The following is a 19,937-nucleotide window of genomic DNA, read 5'->3' as shown; positions in this document are numbered from 1 at the left end:
AGACTGTTTACCTCATCCTCCCTTTTGCATCACATTGTCACCAGCTGTATGTAAAAATCAGATAATGATGGTACTTTGGTCACAGCCAGCTCAGCCTCTGCACCTTCCCTTCACACATGCACTGGAAGACGCAATGAATGTACAATCCTCGCAGCAAACCACACATGAGCTGCTGCAATCAAATATCTGCCTTATCTATTTTTCTGCTGAAGTAAATTACACTGAATTTTTTTTTACCCTTTTCAAAGCTGATACATAAATGGCAGGATGTTGTTGAAGGAAAATATGAGCTTTCATAAGCTATTATTATTAGCACATGTGCACCTCTCTGCTACTTTGATCTTACTGTAGGTTTGTGTTTATTCCTCCTGACTCTGTACTGACTGAACTCGAACCTGATGTCTGCTCCAATAGAGATCATGAACAATTAAAGCTGGATTTGTTAGCCACAACATTGTGGAGCCAGAGCTATGGGATAATTACCAGGGTGACATTTGCCTGAATACACTATATGTAGTTTTCCCAAGGTCTCTGGGCTGTGACAAGGTGTTTGCTGTGAAACGGAAGGGCGGTGATGTGTACTGAATAAGCGCTCCTTGATATTTCACATGTAAGTTAGAGCATGTTCAGGTTTTGTTTGCAGCGGAACCGTGCTGCTTCTATTGTTTTCCGAGCAGAAAAAAGAAAAGCAATGTTCAAAAAACCATTACAGGCTGCTTTAAGATTGTTGTCAAGGATTCACAGCCATCTCAGCTGGGTCAGTGACCAAAATAAGTTTATATATTAGTACATATAGGGTTTTTAGTACTTCAGCTGGCAGCATGGAGTCAATGTTGCTGCAGAAAAGAAATTCCCAGGCTGGTTTTGCTTCAGTCCATTACACAACCCCAATCTCTCTGAAGGCAGAGGAGTTGTACAGAGCAGTTGGATGGGGCCCCGAGCAACTTAATCTCTTGAGTGGCATCCCTCCCCATGGCAGGAAGGATGGAATGAGAAGGTCTTTAAAGTCCTTTCTGACCCAAACCATTCTGTGATTCTGTGACTCCAGTTAGGCAGGATCCATTTGTGCTGCGCAGGTTTACAGGGGTAGAATCCTTCAGCTATAAAGGCAGCTGAAAACAACCACGTTTACCAAGGCAAATGGAGGGAATGAGTTAAAGAGAAAAAAGTAACAAGAATGGGACAGGTGTTTTCAGACACCAGCTTAATGCACAATTAAACAAAGATGTAAGCCCAGCCATGCTCTAACATATCAACAGGCCATGGAAGGTACCATGTGGGGACAAGCACTGCAGTGGTGGGAGACTCATGTTTGGAGGATGGACTAAGTCTGTCCATTCTTCCCTGCATCTGTAGTGCTACAATCCCCTTCATTGTCCCCACGGGGCATATAGAACTGCATTAAAAACACCCCTGCAAACAGGGAGGGTGATGGATTTCTAGAACCCTGCTCAGCCCATTGACCTCCACAGTGTCCCATCAGTGTTTGCAGCCCCAGCCACGCTGGTGGCACGTCAGGGCTTGTGCAGAGTGATGCCACCAAAGTCTCAGTGAATGCCATGAGGTTTGGTGGGGACACAGGTGGTAGGTGGCTTGCAGTGCTGGCCCAGGTCCGCTGCAGGACCAGATGTTGTTTGTATTGAAGGGCAATGGCAAACTGTGACAGCAGCATCAAGAGGTTGGAGAGAGCTATGGGAGGAATACATGACAAAAAAAGTACATGAAGAAACAAAGATATTCTTGAGGAATGGGTCAGTGAAAATTCTAACCTAGTGAAAAATGCTGCTTATTCAACAAACAGAGTGAAAAACAAGCACAGAGCCCAGACAGTTTTTGAAAAAGACAAGAAGTTCGCAGAACTCTGAAAATTCCCCATCAGCTCTAACAACTGTGGAAAAGGCATTGGGAATGGCAGCAATCACAGGAGACAGCAGCTGCCAGCACTGCTGAGTGATATTTACATCAATGTCCTGCCAACAATACCATTACTGGATTATTAGGGCGGATTAAGCGTTTAGCCAATTACCCCAACTAGTAAATTGTAGATTGTCTAGACTTTTTCATGTTCAGCAATATGCATGAAGTTTTTCTTTATCGCTGTAGCATCACAAGATGCTCCTGTGGGATATAATCCTGTGCTTCCCTGGGAGGTTCAGGTGAGCTGTGCCTGCAGCTCCGGGTTGCCTTACTGTGGCCCTGTGCACAGACAGATTTATTTCAGACAGGATTCTCATAAATTCAGAACGACTTCCAAATTTCTTGACTAGGAGATCAAAGAGGCAAGCATTTGCTTCGTGCCATCTGGGGAGCTGCTTGACAGGGCAATGTAGTCTGGGGAGGGGGGATGAGAAGGGAAAAAAGTCTTGGGGATTAAGCTCTCAAAAACAAACTCAAATGCCACCCTCACATTAAAAAGCACTGGTTGGCAGTAACAATTAATTTCTTAACTGAAACCCGCCCAACTGTGTCCAAGTGTTTTAATTTGCCTATTGCTACAATATGCAAGGGAGCTGGCAGTAATGGATTTGCAATTAAAACTAAAACTGGCAAAGAAATCGCAAAGCTGGCAAAAGAGCTAATCTGCAAGCCATGATCACAAGATTACAAAGTGTTTATGAACATGCTAATTACCCGAGCACATTGCTGAGAATGGCTTGTAGGAGAGAACACTTTGCGTGATCTAAATCCCTGGATCTGCATGGCCAGTGCAGTCAGTGTTCTACCTACTTCCCACAGCTCCCAGGAGCTGAGGAACACAGGTGGTCCCTGAGCGAAAGCAGGAAGAGGGACAAGGGACTGAGAGACAGAGGGTCCCTGTACCCTCCTGCATCACAGTAGGAGAAGCACAGATGGCAATTGCCTCTGGAACAGGTAAATGCCAGTGGTCACTGGGACTCAACCAGAATATGGAGACCATCAGTGTGAAATTAAAAAATTTCCTGAATAAAATAGTACCCTATTTACTTTCATCCTGCTATCTCTTGGCTTCATAAATAGTTATTCCAGCAGGTCCTGGATATTGCCGGTTGCAGAGCACATGGTCCAGGCTGCAACCTCTGAGAGCAAACAGGCATCTACTGCCATGGGCATGAAACCTTCACAAATTACCTGCAAGGGACAGGATGGGAAGGGAAAAGGGCTTAAAAAGTGATCAAACATCCGTGCAAATAGCTCGTAACAGCAAGTGACAGTGGTCAGGGGCACCGTGAAGAGCAATTTTGAACCACAGGAGAGCATTTCAAGGAGAAAACAGAGTGCAAGAGTAGTCCCAGAATAAAGGGCTGCTGGGAAAACTGAGATTCTTTAATATATAGGATTAAGGATTGCCAGTATCCTCAGGGAGGAAATGCAAATGGGGTTCAGACCATTTTTTCCTTAAAAATTAGGAATGAGAAAGAATAGACTTTGAAGTTCAACATGTTAGCAAATGAAAGCAACAGCGAAGGAGACACAAAGGGAAAGCAAGCCCTGGACGCCTGGAATTATGTCTTAAACACTTGGTACCGAAAGACAGAACCTGAGGTGATGAGGAGACTTCCCTTAATGCCATGTACAGATCCCAGAAAATCTCTAGATTAGAAACTGCCTGGGAAAAAAAGTATTGCACAACCAAGGCAGGATGGAGTACAGCATCTAAATGGATTCTTCTTGTCTTATCCAGCCAGACTGGGACAATGAGGCTGTGCGGAGCACAGCGAGGAAGACGTGATGTGTATGCCAGGCTGCTCTTGGATGCGTGGAGCAGGAAAAGGATTTCTGGATGGCTCTCTGTGCTCTATGAGATGGTGGCTGGAGTTGGCGTAGAAGGAGCTGACAGACATCTATGGAGATGCCAGAAATCCAACAGGCACCTCTGCAGAGATCTGCAAGGTTGGCTGCACTGATGGAGACCGACCATTCCCAACACTCTCATGAAAGCAAGGCAGTTAGTCCAGCTGCAGAGAGGTGGTGAAGGACCAGGAGGACACCGTAAGGACACACAGCAATAGTCATTGCTGCACCTGGCCGAGGATGGATGGCCTTTGTGGTGACCCCTCAGAGGCATCAACGGTCTCAATGAGATCTGGGAGCTGGCTAGGATGGGCACTTTGCATTTGGCTGATGGTCATTCCAACCTGTGTACTTGGATAAGGCAATTAGGGTGAGTTCAACCCATCGTTACTGGTGGCTGTGGAATGCCATGTGTCAGGAAATGGCACCCGACCATTGCTGATGCTGATTAGCACTACGGAGTTAATTGGTGTTACGGAAAGGGTGGTTCAAGAGAGAAGTGCTTCAAAACTTGGCTTGGAAATTAATTTATCCATGCCTGCCTCTAACACACTGTCAAGCAGTTAATGTATGTTCAGATGTGGCGGTAACTGAGTCCATGGCTAGAGAAGATGGTGGATCAGGATACAGCAGAGCTGAGACCACACTGGATCCTTCACACTATGAACACTGCGGCCCTACAGCTGCTCCTTCCTCAAAGTGAGACATGTGAATTCTAAAAGTTTAAAGATTGTAACACAATCACAAAGTCTTCAGTTGTGCTTTTATTTTTCCTTCTTTTAAAAATATACTTGGGACAAACGTTTCCTAACACGGAGAAATTTAGTTAGCTCCTCTGTACTTTTTATCCAGCCTCTAAGCCAGGCTCTGCTTCTGCTGGGGTCTCCCATCTGCCTCTTGCAAGGAAAGCCCCAGATACAACTGTTGCCTATTTAAAGTCATCTACAAACCAGTTTAATAAAAGCTGACTGCATCTGCTTCCATGTTATTAGTTCTGCCCCAAAACTCTGTTCCTGGCAACACAATGTTCCACGCTAATGAGCCAAATCTTCCCCTCCCATGGCAGTACTCCTAAACCTCCACACCATTCAGTTCACAAAGTTACCACCCTGTTTTTCCCTCGGGGGAGGGAAGGATTGCAGCTGCAGAGGGGGTTCTTCAAATAATATGAAGGCCAAAGATCTGTGGGAAAATCTGCTCTCAGACAAATAGCACTTGGGGGCATCTGCAGAGAGAACCAGCCCCTCTTTACTTCTGTCTGGTCCCACGTCCTTCTGGCAGTGGAGTTTTTTATGAACCAGGCTGCCATTAATCCCCTGCCAGTTCCTACACCCTACCATCCTTTGTGGGCAGACAGCACCGAGTGGGAGATAATGCTGCAGGGAAGTGGCACTTAACTTCAGCTGGATTTTGCGGCCTCTTTGGAGAGTTTCAACCCGGGGCAATTATTTCTCACCCGCACCTGCTGCAAAAAGGAGGGATTTGGTGTAGACCAGGGCAACTTTTCTCAGCTCCTTTTCCAGTGAATTTTCACCCATTCTTGCCAATTTTCTTCCTGCAGCACTGATCGTGAGATAAACAGCAATTCGAGGTTATCGTGCCGGAGCAATGCTGCCCAGATTAAAGGGAAATCAGATAACTCATTACCTAACTGAAACTCACTGCTAGACTTTTAGAGAAAAGCAGTAACATCTGAGAGCTGAAGGACTCTGCTGCCCTGGCACACACGCTGCAGCACCCCAACTGAGCTGGGGGTCTATGCCCCAGCTTTCCTGCTTGGCTGCCTCTGCACCCGGGATGGGCAGATAGCTAAGGATGTGGATATGCCTGGATGCAGAGATGCAGATGCCCAGGATGGTGAGATGCAGAGATGCCCAGAATGCAAAGATGTCCAGGATACATATTCAGAGATGCCCAGTATGCAGAGACACAGAGATACCCAGGATACAGAGATGCAGAAATGCCCAGGATGCAAAGAAGTAGGGAGTGAGGCAGAGCCCCAGCCACCACAAACACATGTGGTTTTGGTCTCCACACACTCACACCTGGAGCCTCCAGTAAGGAAAATTTAGGCTTAGAAGTTGACATGGGTACAACTGATGGCTTTCACATTCTACACATTATGTACTTGCAAGAGCCATCTTTGCCCTGTTGTGCCAAGTTTCCTCATGATTTTAAAAGCTGGACTGAACTCATCTGATCGCCTCCTCTCTTGCATTCTGCTAAAACCTTTCTGCACCCCATGCGACAGCAGCATCTCCCTGGAAAAGTTTTCATCCACTTCAGACTTTGCCTCAAGCCATTAACTGACAAACTGGCAGCAAACTACTGTTAAATGATTTCCTAGAGATTACTGTTTAAGTATAGAAGGTTCCAAAATAAATAGACTGATTCTTCATGACAAAGAATTTGAATTATGCATCCAGAGGTTTGGTACATATGTCCAAAAGCTACACTGTGTGATCCTGCAGGTTGTTCTCATCACCATATCACAAGTGGGTAAATAAATTGACATTTGTTCCTGGTTTAGTAACAAGGATTCGTGTATCGTGTATTTCAGACAATGTGCTGGACCATGCCATCATCATTGCCATCCAGCTAATGCCACTCCATGAAATTATCATTTAGGCTGAAAAGGTGATTTGTTTCTAAATCAAGATGCCCGTTGCCTTGAAGGAGTTGGGATCTTAGGGTCACCTGCAACTTCCTAAAAGATTATGAAATTGCAATTTGTTTAATATCTTGAAGTAAGTGGTCTAATAGGCAGCACAACTCACTCTTTTAGGCTAGTCCTTCTCTGATTGTTTCTGAAACACCCCCTTTTGGAGCAACCTCTGTGGGATTTTTATGTTTTGTTTCAGTATCAACATTGCCGTGCTCTCCAAACATCGCTTACACATGAAACGATAAAGCTCCACAATGCTCCTGAGGGAAACTGAGTCACAGAAAAACAAGCTCCCAAGCTCCTGTGGGATTGGCAGCTGAAGCTGGGATAAAATCATGCTTCCTCTGCTGTGGCCATGCACGGCAGTTGCAAGACTATCCGGTTCCTCTGCTATAAAACTTGGTAATATGCCTCACTTCTTACCTGATTTTGAGAACATCCTGTGCTAGCACATAAACAACTGGTGCTACTCATGTCTGTTTATTTGGCTGTTTACACCATCTGCCACAGCACCTGGTGCTCTCTGGTAAGAGGATCGCTTGGCTCCCATATCAAACCAGTTCCTGGGCACAGGCAGGAGACAGACAGCTCCTACCCATGGAAACAGCAACGCGCCCACCCCGCAGTCAGGCATTTACCACTGGTTTCAGTAGGAAATTTGGATGAAGAATGATGCTTCTGGATATGGGAGTTGGTCTTTCAGGGAGTCACTGCAGCCTCCCTCATCCATCACTATGCACTTAAAAGCAGATCCATGTGCTAGATCTTTACAAATAGTGCACTGTAATTTGAAAACATTCTATTTTGCGAAGTTTGAATACATGCATGTAGTTATATACTAGTTCCAGTACGTGTCAATAGCCAAACAATTGGCACTAACATATCAAGTAATTTTCTGTACTCTTGAGTCAAGAAATTAAATTTTCTCTTGCATTCAAGTAATGTCAGAAGTCTCAGTCAGGAACATTTGGTGTTTTTACCTGAATTGTGCTCCTAGCAGAAAAACCTGAGCTCACCAGAATAGTAAAAAACTGGCGTTGCCAGATACAACCCCATTTTCAGCCACCCAATTAATTATGGAAAAGAGAAAAGAGTTTAAGCATGACACCAGCTTCAAGCCAGAAGTATTAATACCTTTCAGCTTTTCCTAAATGCCACTGTTGCATTATAAAGAGCAGGATGCCAAAGGAGCCAAAATTTCTCAGCCCTCAGTTAGAGAGATCCTTCAATTACTGATGACTTCATGTAGGAATTAATGCATTTACACTATAAAACCATTGTCTTGTCAAGGTGTTCCTATGTCCCACAGTCCAGCTGCTCTAGAGGGCTAAATTAGCAACAGGAAACCCATTTCTGTGATGTCATTTTACAGCATTTGATTCTTCACAATTGTTAACAGCCTGCAAGAAATCAACTGACCAAGGCAAAAACTGGAGAGCCCCCTGCCCTGGACAAGTGCTGCCCTGCAGCTAAAACAACCTGGAAAAACTGCATGTCTGTCTCCCTGTAAATCTCTTGGAGTTGCATTGCTGGATGAGTTTGCGTCCTGCCCCACAACAAGCAGAGCTACATCTGATTTGAATGAAACTTCAGACTTCACGATTTTCATGCCAACTATTTCAGAAGCAATGTCATTTTCTTCAACACCCTGTTATTTCACTCACCCTCTCCACAGATTTTGCTTCAGTTCCAGAAGCAAACTTATTTTGAGGATATAGACCGTTTCCAAGTGGTTTTAGAAGGGCCACACACTTAAAATCCAGGACAGGCTTAAATCACAGACTTCAGCCACCCTTAAGTGAAGGTGTGCATCTCCAGCGCTGTCATATTACTTATAAAAGAAAAATGCAAACAAGAGATCAGCACTGAAGATTCCAACATTTTTCAGAAAACTATCCCTATAGTAATGCTTTCAAACAAATAACAAGCGAAAACCGAAACACAACAGCAATAAAACCAAATCTGATGAGCTCTTCAAAAAGATCTCAAGCGATATCAGCTGGCAGGACTCTGTTGTCTATCCCAGAGCTATGGCAGCTGATCCCAGCCAGGGCTTTGCTGCGAACACGCTGAAGGCAGGAGGCTGCAGCCTTTCATATTCCAAAACAAAAGCCAAGTTCTGATCGCTGGGACAAGGAAGAATTTTTTTGTTGTGAATACATTACCGTGTAATTACTGCAGATTTCATTTACTTTCTTTTGAATGCTACACCAGATACAAAGGCGGCATAGATGTGGCAGCTTCTTTTGTAGTTATCTAATGCTCTAGGTTTACATTTTAACAGTTAGTTCCCCAAAATACCAGGGATGTGTGTATCTATTGAAGGAAAAAAACATACATTTCCCTTCTGGGAGACATGGAAATACAACTGCTATTGCCAACTACTGTCAAACTGATAGCAAGGAAAGAGTTTCACATAAAGTCTAAAGAAAAAAAAATAGTGTACCCATTTTCTCAATAAAATCAGGGTAAGAAAAATGGGAATAAGATCAGAAATGAATGTTCCTGGATAAAGCACTATCCATGTGATGAGATGTAAAATTCCATAAAGCACAATGGTGCTAATATTCAAAAGTCAAAATCTTCTGTGGGTGTGCATGCATAGAGATGTCAACACAACTATTTCATGATCATGAAATTGCTACTAGCCTGCATCCTCTCTGAATGGCTATTTTTAGGACCTGACCTTTCATGTGGTATAATGATGTGGATTTTACAAGAGCATTTATAATGTGTTTCATATGGTGTACAGTCCTGGAGAAATTGGTTTGTATCAGAGAAAGTCAAACAAAAAGGTTTGGATGTCTATTTAATTTTTTAAAATTTTGTTTCTTATGTTATTGATTCTGGTTTCAATTTTGGGTCAATATGCATATTTATTTTATCCATTTATTTAATTTATCTAAGCACTCCAAGGAATATGCAGCACAGCATGATGCAATCTTACAAAACATCACTTGGATTTCTAAAACCATATAATTTTTTGGATGGCGAGATTCAAAATCTGGCAATGCCACGGTGTGTAAGTTATATCAGGACGCCAAAGTTCAAAGTTTTTGACCTGGGGTTTGGTGGTGTCAGGGGTTGTGCTGTGTCTCCCACTTAGAATCCAAAGACAACAACTCTTCCTCACTATCCCAGCTCCCATACCAGTAATTCCAGGGCAGCAGCAGGTAACGAGAATCACCTCATCAGCCTTTCCATGCTAAGAACAACAAATTTTCATGTGGTAGATCTTACAACGGCTTATTTCCTTAACATGAAAGCAATCTCTGCAGTGCCATATCCTCAGTGTCCCAATAAAAATTCCACATTTCTGATTCTTTTTGAGCATTTTGCTGAAAAGAGTCTCTTCCCATCAGCTTAAAGTCTTTTCCCAAGTGCCTTTATAATCACAGCCCCCTTGTGCCCAGTCAAACACACTTTATGACCTTGAGCTTTTACATTTTACTTTTGTGTGGGCCCCATCAGAGTAGAACCTCAGTTTGTGCTCATGTATGCTGCTCCTCAGAGCAAACCACAGCAGAAAACAAATTCAACATAGAGCAGACAACTGAATCACTTAAAAAAACAAAAACAAAAAATCAAAAAGTAAGTATTTTTTTGGTCAGTCTGTGATTACTATGTAGCTCTTCAAGGCAGATGTGTACTTTGTATATTACAGTTCCAGATTTTTCAATGGAACAAAGGAGATACTGTTGAGCCTTTTTTTTGCCTATCATTTAATCAAATGCAAAGTTGTTATAACCGGAGGGGAAAAGTGCTCTAGATTCTAGTATCCAGTTTTACTTTGGTTTCAAAAACTTACCACAGCATTGTTGAGTTTATTGTTTTCTTTCACAAAATACTAATTTTGGGACCCTGTGAAACACAATGAAACAGATTCTTTTCACGGCAGCTGAGCTTTGTTTAGCACAGAGGTGGAGAACAGGAGAGGAGCAGTGGTTTAAAGACACTTTGGCGACCTCTTGCCCAGGACCTCCAGCCAGCAGGATGCTCTGGATGGGAACAGATGATTTCATCATGTTTTTACTAACCCTTTTACTGACCAAGTGTCCTACTTTCTCCATGAAGCCACTTCACAGAGGGGGTGGTAGTGGAAGACCACTGCCAATGAAGAATTCTCATCTTTATTGGCAATGGTCACAAATAGCATGTCCAGAGAAGGGCAATGGAGCTGATGAAGGGTCTGGAGTACAAGTCTGATGGGAGGGAGATGGGGAGGGCTCAGCCTGGAGAAAGGGATGCTGAGGGGGGACGTCCTTACTGTCTAAAACTACCTGAAAGGAAGGTAGAGCCAGATTTAGGGGCGGGGCTTCAGTCTTTTCGCCCAAGTAAGAAGCACTAGGACAAGGTGATGGCCTCAAGTCGCACCAGGGGGACATACAGATTGGATGGTAGGGAAAATTTCTTCACTGAAGAAGCTGATAAGCCCTGGCAGAGGCTGTTCAGGGAAGTGATGGAGTCACTATTCCTGAAGAGATTTAGAAGATGCGTAGATGTGGGACTTGGGGACGTGTGTTAGTGGTAGCCTTGTCAGTGCTGGGTTAAAGATTAGACTCAATGATCTTAGATGGCCATTCCAGCACAAATGACTTTATGATCCTAAATTATAAAGACTCAAAGGCAAAACCCAGTGACAGAGCAGTGCTAAGTTGCTCTGTAAGGAAGTGAAGGTAAGAGCTCTTTGTCCAAGATAACTGAGACCAAGAAAAAGACCCTGTTGTAGTCAAGCCTTAGAGGCACATGGTGCTGCAAACCCTTCCTTCATGAAACAAAGTCAGTGGGTTTGTGAGCCATCAGCATGTGCTGAACTGGCAGTCTCATGGTGAGAATGAGACCTTGGTTGATGCTCACAGAGGGTTCGGTCCAGACTTTCCAGGCTGTTTGGACATTCACCCCATGAAACACCCGCTCTGGGGCACGGAGGGAGCTGTGCCCTCTCGGGCAGACCACTGGTCAAGGCAGCAGACAGAACAGGCACCTGGTCTTTACTGATTCAGCTGGATTAAGACTAGAGACTAGGAAGCGAACAGCTGTGTATCCTGCATCCAACCCTCTGAGTCACCTGTTCACCTACCAAATCTTTGTTTCATCCTTCAGACAGAGAGACTAATGAGCAAGTATCCTGTTATAGCCTATTTTTTTAAAGAGGGATTCAAAGAACAGCACAAGAAAGAGCCTAGACAGGGGACACATGTCCCTGCTTGGAAGCAGCCTGGGATTTGTTTAGGTTGAGTTGTCCCTGCTGCAGTGGCTCTGCAAAGAGTTCAGGAAGCAACTTGTACCTACTCTCCTATTGCTGTGCCCTCCACCCACCATTGGTAAACAATGAGGTAAGAGCATGTGTACATCAAGTTGGCAGAGATGCTGACATAAGCCATCTCCCCGAGCAGTGAGGTGGAATAGCAAAGGCATGGGAAACCAAGGGCCCTGAGCAACCTGGTCTAGTGGCTGGTATCCCTGTCCCTTGCAAGGGGTTGGAATGTGATGATCTTTAAGGTCCCTTTCAACTCAAACCATTCAGTGTTTAGATAAAATGAGCAGCAAACAGGAGAGGGAGTTGCAGCAGCTGTGGCCAAAGCCTCAGAGGAGTGGGATAAAGAGGAGCTCCCACAGTAGCCGTGTCTTTAAGAAGACAGTTCTGCTACCTAGTCCCTCTTCAAATCAATGGAACAGACAGGGAAGATAATCCTTAAAGATTTGTTGAGGAAATTGTGACTCACACATGGTGCAGGATATTTCAGTAAGTGAAGAGCAGCACGTGCCTGACTATTGTTCACCCAAACCCACTCTGTCTAGCACAGCCTCTCCCTGAGATGCTCCTCACCTTCTCTGTGGTGAATTGCAAAGGGGACTCAAAGGCCAACCCATAGGAAACAAAGACTAAATTTGGTCTTGATGAATCATGGTCAAAAGGCAGACAAAGAACTGCAGATGTGAAATTAATGGCAAGCTGTAGATGCTTCCTCAAAACTGTTGATGTTTCTCAGCATTAGTCTCTGCTCTGCCCATAACCACCATGCCATGTACACACAGACACACACAGTCCACACCAGATTGCCATCTTAGGTGTGCAGCTCTCACCAACCCATATCCCAAAATCCTGCTTCCCTTGCAGATCACGCTACAGATAGAGAGGGTTCAGCCTGTGATTAGGATCTGGTCCTATGCAGAAGATCTCTGACAGCAGGCAAGAGAGTCATCCCTCTGGAGCCAGCAATGTCTGTTTAGTCACAGGAACATACGCGGTGTTACCTGACCGGGTACCCCGGTAGAACAAATGCCAGCACACCTCACTGCATGGATCAGCCAGGGTTTTCACCCCAATGCAGGAATTTAATGGTACCAACACAGTCATGGCATGAGAGGGACCACAAGCTGTGAGGCAACACATGAGTGAGCACATTGCAGAGCCCTTCCTGCTCCCCACTTCTCTCAGTTACAGCTTTGGATATCAGACCAGCTCTGCACCTTTCATCTTGGACATGCCATGTGCCACTCAAACCCAAACCACTTAGCTCTTCACAGCTAAAATTTCAAAACCACTAATCATTAACATGGATGAGTTTCGGGAACTTGAGTTTATGTTAAGTTTCTGCTTTTCTCTCCAGATTCTCAACCAGTCAAGCCCATAAAATTTCATAAACAGCAATGGTTGGAAATTTGCAGAACAGTGCCTTTATGATACATATCTCATAGCAACTCCTAGCCAACAAAGCATCCCATGCCTGGGAAGCCAGTTCCAGGGTAGCCTGTGAAGGAATCCCAGTGGGAGACCAGATATTGTTGAACTGTCTGAATCATGTGCACACTTATTCACAAGCACAGATTTACATAAAACTTGCTTTTGTTTCCCAGTGACATTTTGCTTTCTCTTTTTTTCATTCCAAACAATTTTAAAATTAAGGTTATATTAGACCACACACATCCAGTGCTGTATCATGTCACTGCTTCTCAAGTAGAACTCTAATTTATTTCAAAGGGAAGTTCTGCTTCAAAATTGAGGGTGTGATATGAACTCAGAAATTAACACAAGAATTTTCCTTGGGGGAAACCAAGACTGAATCAGACATGCAATAAATGACCTCGTAAGCCCTATGCCTTGGTACATCCAAGTATCCAAAACTGTGCTTTAACATAAAATCTTATTTTCACCATTATCTTATTTCAAGCTAGGTAGAAGAGCTAAAAGAAGCGGATTTACTTTCATCAAGAGGGAACAAATTATTCATGTGTCTGTCTGCCAGGAGGTCCATCAATAGCCACCACACTCCTAACACTTTCTGCCGGGAATGTAACAATTCATGGGGACAGGGAACCATCCTGGTAAGGTCCCACAATGTAAGCCCTGCTGCCAGGGAACATGGCTGGGATGCTGCTCTCCCACAGCAGCAGCCACTGCTTGGAACACAGAGAGCTACTGTTGGCTTTCAGCTGCCCTCCTTCCTCCCTTCACACACATCTGGAGAGGGACGGGATGCAGCAGTCCTCTCACAGCGACAAATCCCCATCACACAGTGACTCTGGGGAGTTTTCCCACTGGTTTCAACAAGATCAGAACTCAACACAGGAAAAAGCAATACTGAACTATTACCCTGACAGTGCAAGTCAGGACAGAAAGGCAGAGAAGCAGCTGAGCTGCAGATTTCCTTCCGCCAGCTGCTGTGGGGCCACAGTCTCCTCCTGCAAAGGGATGGAGCAGCCTTGGGGAAGAGGATACAGCAGAAGCAGCCATTTGCCGGGGCTCAGCTGCTGCTGCTTCAACTTCTGTCCAGTGAAGAGCAGCCCTAGACTGTAGCTCCATGTTTTTTGACCTTGTTAGACATTTGAGCCCTGTGGCTCCAGGGCAGCAGTAACTGCACTTTCATCTTGCCCTGCTCAAGGGGACACTTCATACCCTCGGAACAAGCTCAAGGAGCCCAGCGGACCATGGGGACCAGGCTCTGAAAAGCAACATTATTGCGAGTCCTGCTGTCTTATTTGGGAACTTCAGCTGTGCAGGGCTTGGGGAGATACCCCCACTCTTCTGCGCCCATGTAAACTCTGGTTTGACAACTTAATAATTAAGAAAATGAGGTAGTGTCTGTTTTCCAAAGAAAAATAGGCTCATGCGCTTCTGTTTCTCACCCAGACAGAAAGTCCAGTGCCTCAGCTTTACATACAGAACATTTAAATTTTGCTTTTACACTCCTCACATACTCACCAAACACATCTGGAGCGCACAGAAGGTGTGAGGAGCTCCCATCACCTCTCCCATCAACGGGAGCAGGGAGACCTCGTGCCCTATATACAGGGCAGAATGGCTCATTCTGTTTTATAAACCTATTTACAAAAAGAACTTAAAGGAACTTATAAGAGCTCCTTTTACCATTTAACTACCACATAGTACAAGATATAACAATGTTCAGAAAACCCCCTCAGGTCTAAACTCAATTATACAACTGTAGCAAGAAAAATATTTTAATCTGATCAAAGTGTTAACATGTTTGACCATGTCTGACCTCTAATGTTTGTAACCACCTAAAAGGCTGTTGTTCTTACTAAGGATGTACCTTAATTTGATTTAAAGTCATTTGTACTATTTAAAAAAGGATATAGTTTTATGATTTTATATTTAATTTAGAAAAACAGTTCCTCAACTTGTTCATATTCTTTGGAAGTTTCTTGCAGATTTTTAACCAGTAAGTCCTATATGTTTCACTCTAGGAAAAGCTGGACTTTGCATAAGATGTGATAAAGTGGAGCCTTGAACAACCACACACACAACACGTGAGAGCCAGGTGAGAGATGGCTCTCCTGGGGCCTTGCAGAGTGTCAGGATTTCAGATGCACACACAGGCTATGCCAAGATGCTCCTAAACAACCTTGATTGAGTGTGCCCTCCCTGGCCTGGCAGCTGATGGGATTCACAGCTCCAAGAACAAGGGACATCTGGGCTCAGCCCTCTGCCTCGTCCTCAGCTCCAGAAGCACCTTCATTCTGCCCATGCGCCCAGCAGCAGCTCTACTGCCAGTCCAGGAAACCTGTGCCTGCCCAAGCCAGCAGCACTCCAGCTGAATTATCCCACCTTCAGCCAAGGAGGGCCACCCTGCTGCGGGAAGCTCCTGCCCCACCCCTCTGCTGCTGGCCCTCCAGGGGCTTGGCCTGGCTGCTGAGGTCAGGTACCCAGACATCTTCAGAGCATCACTCTGGAGCAGCAGCAGAACACACAAATAACACGAGGGTGTGTTTTGATAAAAAGAGGAAATTTTGGCTGGGAGATGTGGGGACCTGAGCAGGATGCTCGGGTGAGCAGCATAACAGTTAGTGGCTACAAACCCTTGAGGGAAACAAAGCAAAAGTAGTGCTGCTGACAAAATCAGAAAGAAAATAGGAAAGCAGCACCCCAGTACTGCTGGTAGCAACACACCCAGCCAGGCAGGTGCTGGAGCCAGTCCAGAGCTACTTGCAGCTCTCTCACAGGGTTCATGGGGAGCCCACTGAAAACAATGCGGTTTTACAGAGCATTGCAGGGCAGGGGTTTAGCCCTAGCCTTGGTGTCGGCTGCTCTGTATCTTTCAGGGAGTTATACTCTATTTTCAATCAGGTAGATTATTGTTTTCAATGTAAAGCCCTGACAGTTTGCCAAAGCACTTACTCCCGGTTTATTTTTTAATTGATTTTAAGATTCTGAAATTAATCCTACTTGCAAACAACTGTTTCCAGGAAGCCTCATTAACCAAAATACAATCTCCACTATCAAGTGCATGCATGACTGTGATACGTAATCCTATTCACTCACACAACCCTCTTCCCCGACTCTACTTGTGCTAAAGTGTTAATTAAACACACTTTTATGGATGGTTAAGTATCTGCAATCTTCAGTCACAGATCTGACCGCCTCAATTATTGGAAGCAGCCACCGGATTAGAGCCCACAATTTATATAATGTACACAGCAGCAATAAATCTATATGAGAGCAATCCATAATTTACCATGATAATCTTTGCACAGCCAATAGAAATATGACAAAATTACCCAGAATAATATATTGAAATAGTCATTGCAATAAGTTGCAAAACTGCAAGACCAGCCTTCATGTGAGGAAGAAATCTTCCCCTGTCTGCTAGGTAACAGATTTTTAACTGAAAACATCAAATCAGCTCTTCATAAACCATGGTAGGATCCAAACAAGCCTAAAGGAAGGTATTTGAGGCACTGGATGATTTTGGTGGTTCTCAAGGGGATGGGATTTTTCCTTCTCTGCTACTTGTGTCTTTTCCCCTTCGAGTTCTGCACAGTCTACTTGCTCTTGTCTGCTGCTCTGACAGCAACTGCTTGGATTTTATTTTGTTATCAAGGGAAAAAGGTGATTCCTAAAACACAACCTAGTTTATAGCGTAGCTGATAATAAATAGTCTATTGCTCATCTAGGAAGAGTTTAAGATTAAAAGAAATACTCCACCATAGCAAAAAGATGCTGGACTAAGGTAACTCTGGACTTACCCAGACTCTATTTCATGCAGCAAATTAAGTGTGTTTACCTAAGACAAATTTTAAATCATTTAAAGTTGATAAGGAAGGGAAGAGCTTAATATTTTGGGCAATGAGGGGGATACCTGGTATCTGGATAAGGTGGGAAGCACCAGAAGAAATGCTTATTTTGCTTACAACAACGTAAGTTGGCCCTGCCCTGCAAACACATCTTCTCTTGCTGTAAACTGAAGGAAGACTTAAAAACTTAGGGATAGATTCTTGATATCTGCAAACTTCAGCAAAGTTCTAGCAGTCTGCAGCTAGGAAAACTGAATCCCCTGGGAAAAGCTGTTTAGGGTACAGGCAGGCTCCTTGCAGGGACCTCTCTCCTGCTACCCAGGCCAGCTGGGTCAGGTGTGAGGGCAGCGCACTGATTTCCACAAATAATTCTGAGTTTCATATTCCATAGTCCATCAATTTTTCATAACAATAGTTTTACATCCTATCCCTCTTGTGAATAAATGACTGGAATTAAGAACAGGTTTACATATTCTTTTAAACGCTATCCCTTTAGAAGTTAAAACCTGAACCTGAAATAAACCAAATTACTTTCTGTCCTCACTTGCGGATGGCTAATGCAGAACAATGTGTGAAACAAATGCAGCAGTCCCAGCTGCAAGCATCAACTGTCTGCTGCAATGTCAGGACATTATTTTCTGAAGTTCTGATCAAGACGGTGATGGGAAAAGACAGCTTACGTACAGAAGACTTTAACCATTCAGATAGCAAAACTTAGAAACATAAGAACATACAGAATTACTAAAGCTGATTTAAACTGAAAGGGAAAAACTTTACAAGAAAAAGAAGGGAACAGTCCTCCAGCAGCACACAGCCTTTTCCTAAAAACCTCTATTGCCATTTTAGAAGCACAAGATCCATTTTCTGGGCCATCATCCACAACAGAGCCCTAACACATAGCATGCCAGAACCTGGCTGTTTTACAGACTCAAACTCAGCTGCGGGACATATCCCTGAACACAAACACAAAGACCAGGAGCTGCTCCTTCCTTTTGTGTCCCAGAAAAAGGAAGGGACATTCTTCCGTGAGATACTAGGATTTGACTGCTGGAAGAGTAAAGCCAAATCTAGAGGATAAGGAGACTGGAAAAGCAGCTCCTCCAGCAAATTCAGACTGAAGCAGGCGCTTCCGGCCGAGCATCTCTTCCCCCTTCCCCACAGTGCTTCTCCTTTCAGCTCGGAGAGGACAGTGTCCAGGTATTTCAGAAACTGGGCTCCAATTTGTCAGGAAAAAAGCATGTGTAGGTGCCTGCACAACACCTGCAACATACTTCAGCAGTGAGAGAGGCCACAAAACTTCTCCATGAGGAGAGGAGGAACTCACCAGAGGTGACATAGATCCATTGGGCAGATACGGATCTGAGAGCATCAGGAAAGGGTAACCAGAATAGGCAGATCCTTTATACATTCCCGGGTCCTGATGTTTCATACCTGCTGAAATCAAAGCTTCCTGTCAAAATTCGTCCTATGACAGGTGACTCCTCCGCCCGTAAGGGGTCCCCAAAGAGGTTACAGTATGTTGTGGAAACCTTTTTGTCCCACACTCCTCAGAGAAGGTGTTGGGGAGCGCCAGGGTCCCCCATGGGTGCGGACTCCCACAGTGGGACACCGGGAAGCCTCGGTGCTGTCAGGAGTAGCTTTCCCGCTGGGGGCTGTGGTGACCAGGCTGGCATCCCTCACTCCCAGGGGTGTCAGGGTGATGGGCTGGGGAACCGGGGGGGGGAAGACTAGCGGGAACCGGGAATGGGGAGAGGGGGACACACAGAAACACGCGGAGGTTGCTGTGACTAACCATCATCCATGTGGTCCGGGAGCTTCTCCTGGTACACCCTCTGCGAATCCTGCACTCGCCGGAGGGCCTGCACGGGGAGGAGAGAGAGGGGCAGCGCGGGGGCGTGGGGCGGGGGCCGCGGCGGGGCGGGGGGCGCGGAGCCGCCGTGTGGGGCCGGCCCGGCCCGGCTCACCTCGGGATCGGCGGCGGCCGGGCTGCCGCTGCCTTCGGACTCGTTCACCAGCGAGGACTTGAGGTCGGCCAGGTCGCGCTCGGTGAAGGCGTTCTCAGGGATCTTCTCCTCCTGCTCGCCCTCGTCCTTGAAGGCCAGCATCTCGTCCGTGGCGCCCAGGTCGTCCCCGCCGCCGCTGCCCAGCTGCGGCATTTTCCTCCCGCCGCTCCCTCCCCGCCGCGCAGCAACTTTCCCGGCGAGTATTGTTCTCCCGGATCAAGCCCTTCGCAATTATTATTTTTTTCCCTCCGTCAATTTTTTTTTCCCCTCCTCTTAAAAAAAATAAAAACTAAAAAAAGCTCCCTCTTGAATTTTTTCTTTTTAAAGTTTTTTTCCTCCTTTCCTTTTAACTTTTAAACTTTTTTTCCCCTTTAATTGCGGTCCCCCTTTCCAAATTCCCTTTAAATCCTTCCTTTAAAAAAGAAAAAAAAATTAGAATTGCTTTTCCCTCGTCACTCTTTTCTTCGCGCCCCCCCCTCCTTCCCTCCCCGCTCCGGCGGCTCGCGGGGGGCTCGGCAGGCTGCGGGCGGGCAGGCGTCGCGGGATGCCAGGCTCCACGGGCCCCCCCCGTGCCGCCGCCGCCCCCCCGCCCTCCGAGCCCCAGGAAGTTTGGCTGGAGCAGCGGGCGCCGGCGGCTGGCGGAGCACGGAGCGCCCGGTCCGACTGCGAGCGCGGCGGCGCGGCGGGCGAGCGCTTCGACATCAAAGCGGCCGCCGGGTGATTGGCAGCGCCGGGGCGGGGCCGGGGGCGGGCACACGCGGGGACACACACGGACACAGAGCCAGACAGAGGCACGCACACGCGTATGAGCACGCCGAGACGGACATGGGTACGCACACTGACATGCACGCACACACCGCACACACGCTGCGACGCCAAGTCCCTGCATTCAAGGCACAGCCAGCCCGACGCCGTCCCCCAGACCGCGCTGTGGCGGGGTGACCCCTTCCCGGCTGGGCTGC

General features: G+C 45.8%; 1 protein-coding gene across 5 annotated transcripts in view; it reads right to left on the bottom strand.

Moving 5' to 3' along the window:
• The window catches only part of TCF7 (transcription factor 7), a 73,339-nt gene extending 54,061 nt beyond the window's left edge, over positions 1–19,278 (bottom strand). The window contains exons 1-3 of one of the 5 annotated variants that reach the window (XM_033073111.2): positions 18,937–19,278; positions 18,765–18,831; positions 18,297–18,406 (exon numbers count right to left, since the gene is read on the bottom strand). In XM_033073111.2, coding sequence (XP_032929002.1) covers positions 18,297–18,406; positions 18,765–18,831; positions 18,937–19,128 — 369 coding nt within the window. In that variant the 5' untranslated portion in view covers positions 19,129–19,278. The remainder of the gene's footprint in view (positions 1–18,296; positions 18,407–18,764; positions 18,832–18,936) is intronic. The other 4 variants (XM_033073112.2, XM_033073115.1, XM_033073113.2 and 1 more) reach the window with 4 other exon arrangements.
• Positions 19,279–19,937: the final 659 nt, after the last annotated feature.

This window comes from Catharus ustulatus, chromosome 15, assembly GCF_009819885.2.
Source record: "Catharus ustulatus isolate bCatUst1 chromosome 15, bCatUst1.pri.v2, whole genome shotgun sequence".
In the NCBI taxonomy this organism is placed as follows: Eukaryota; Metazoa; Chordata; class Aves; order Passeriformes; family Turdidae; genus Catharus; species Catharus ustulatus.
Note: the sequence above shows the minus strand (reverse complement) of the source record. Positions and strands in the feature narration are given on the sequence as shown.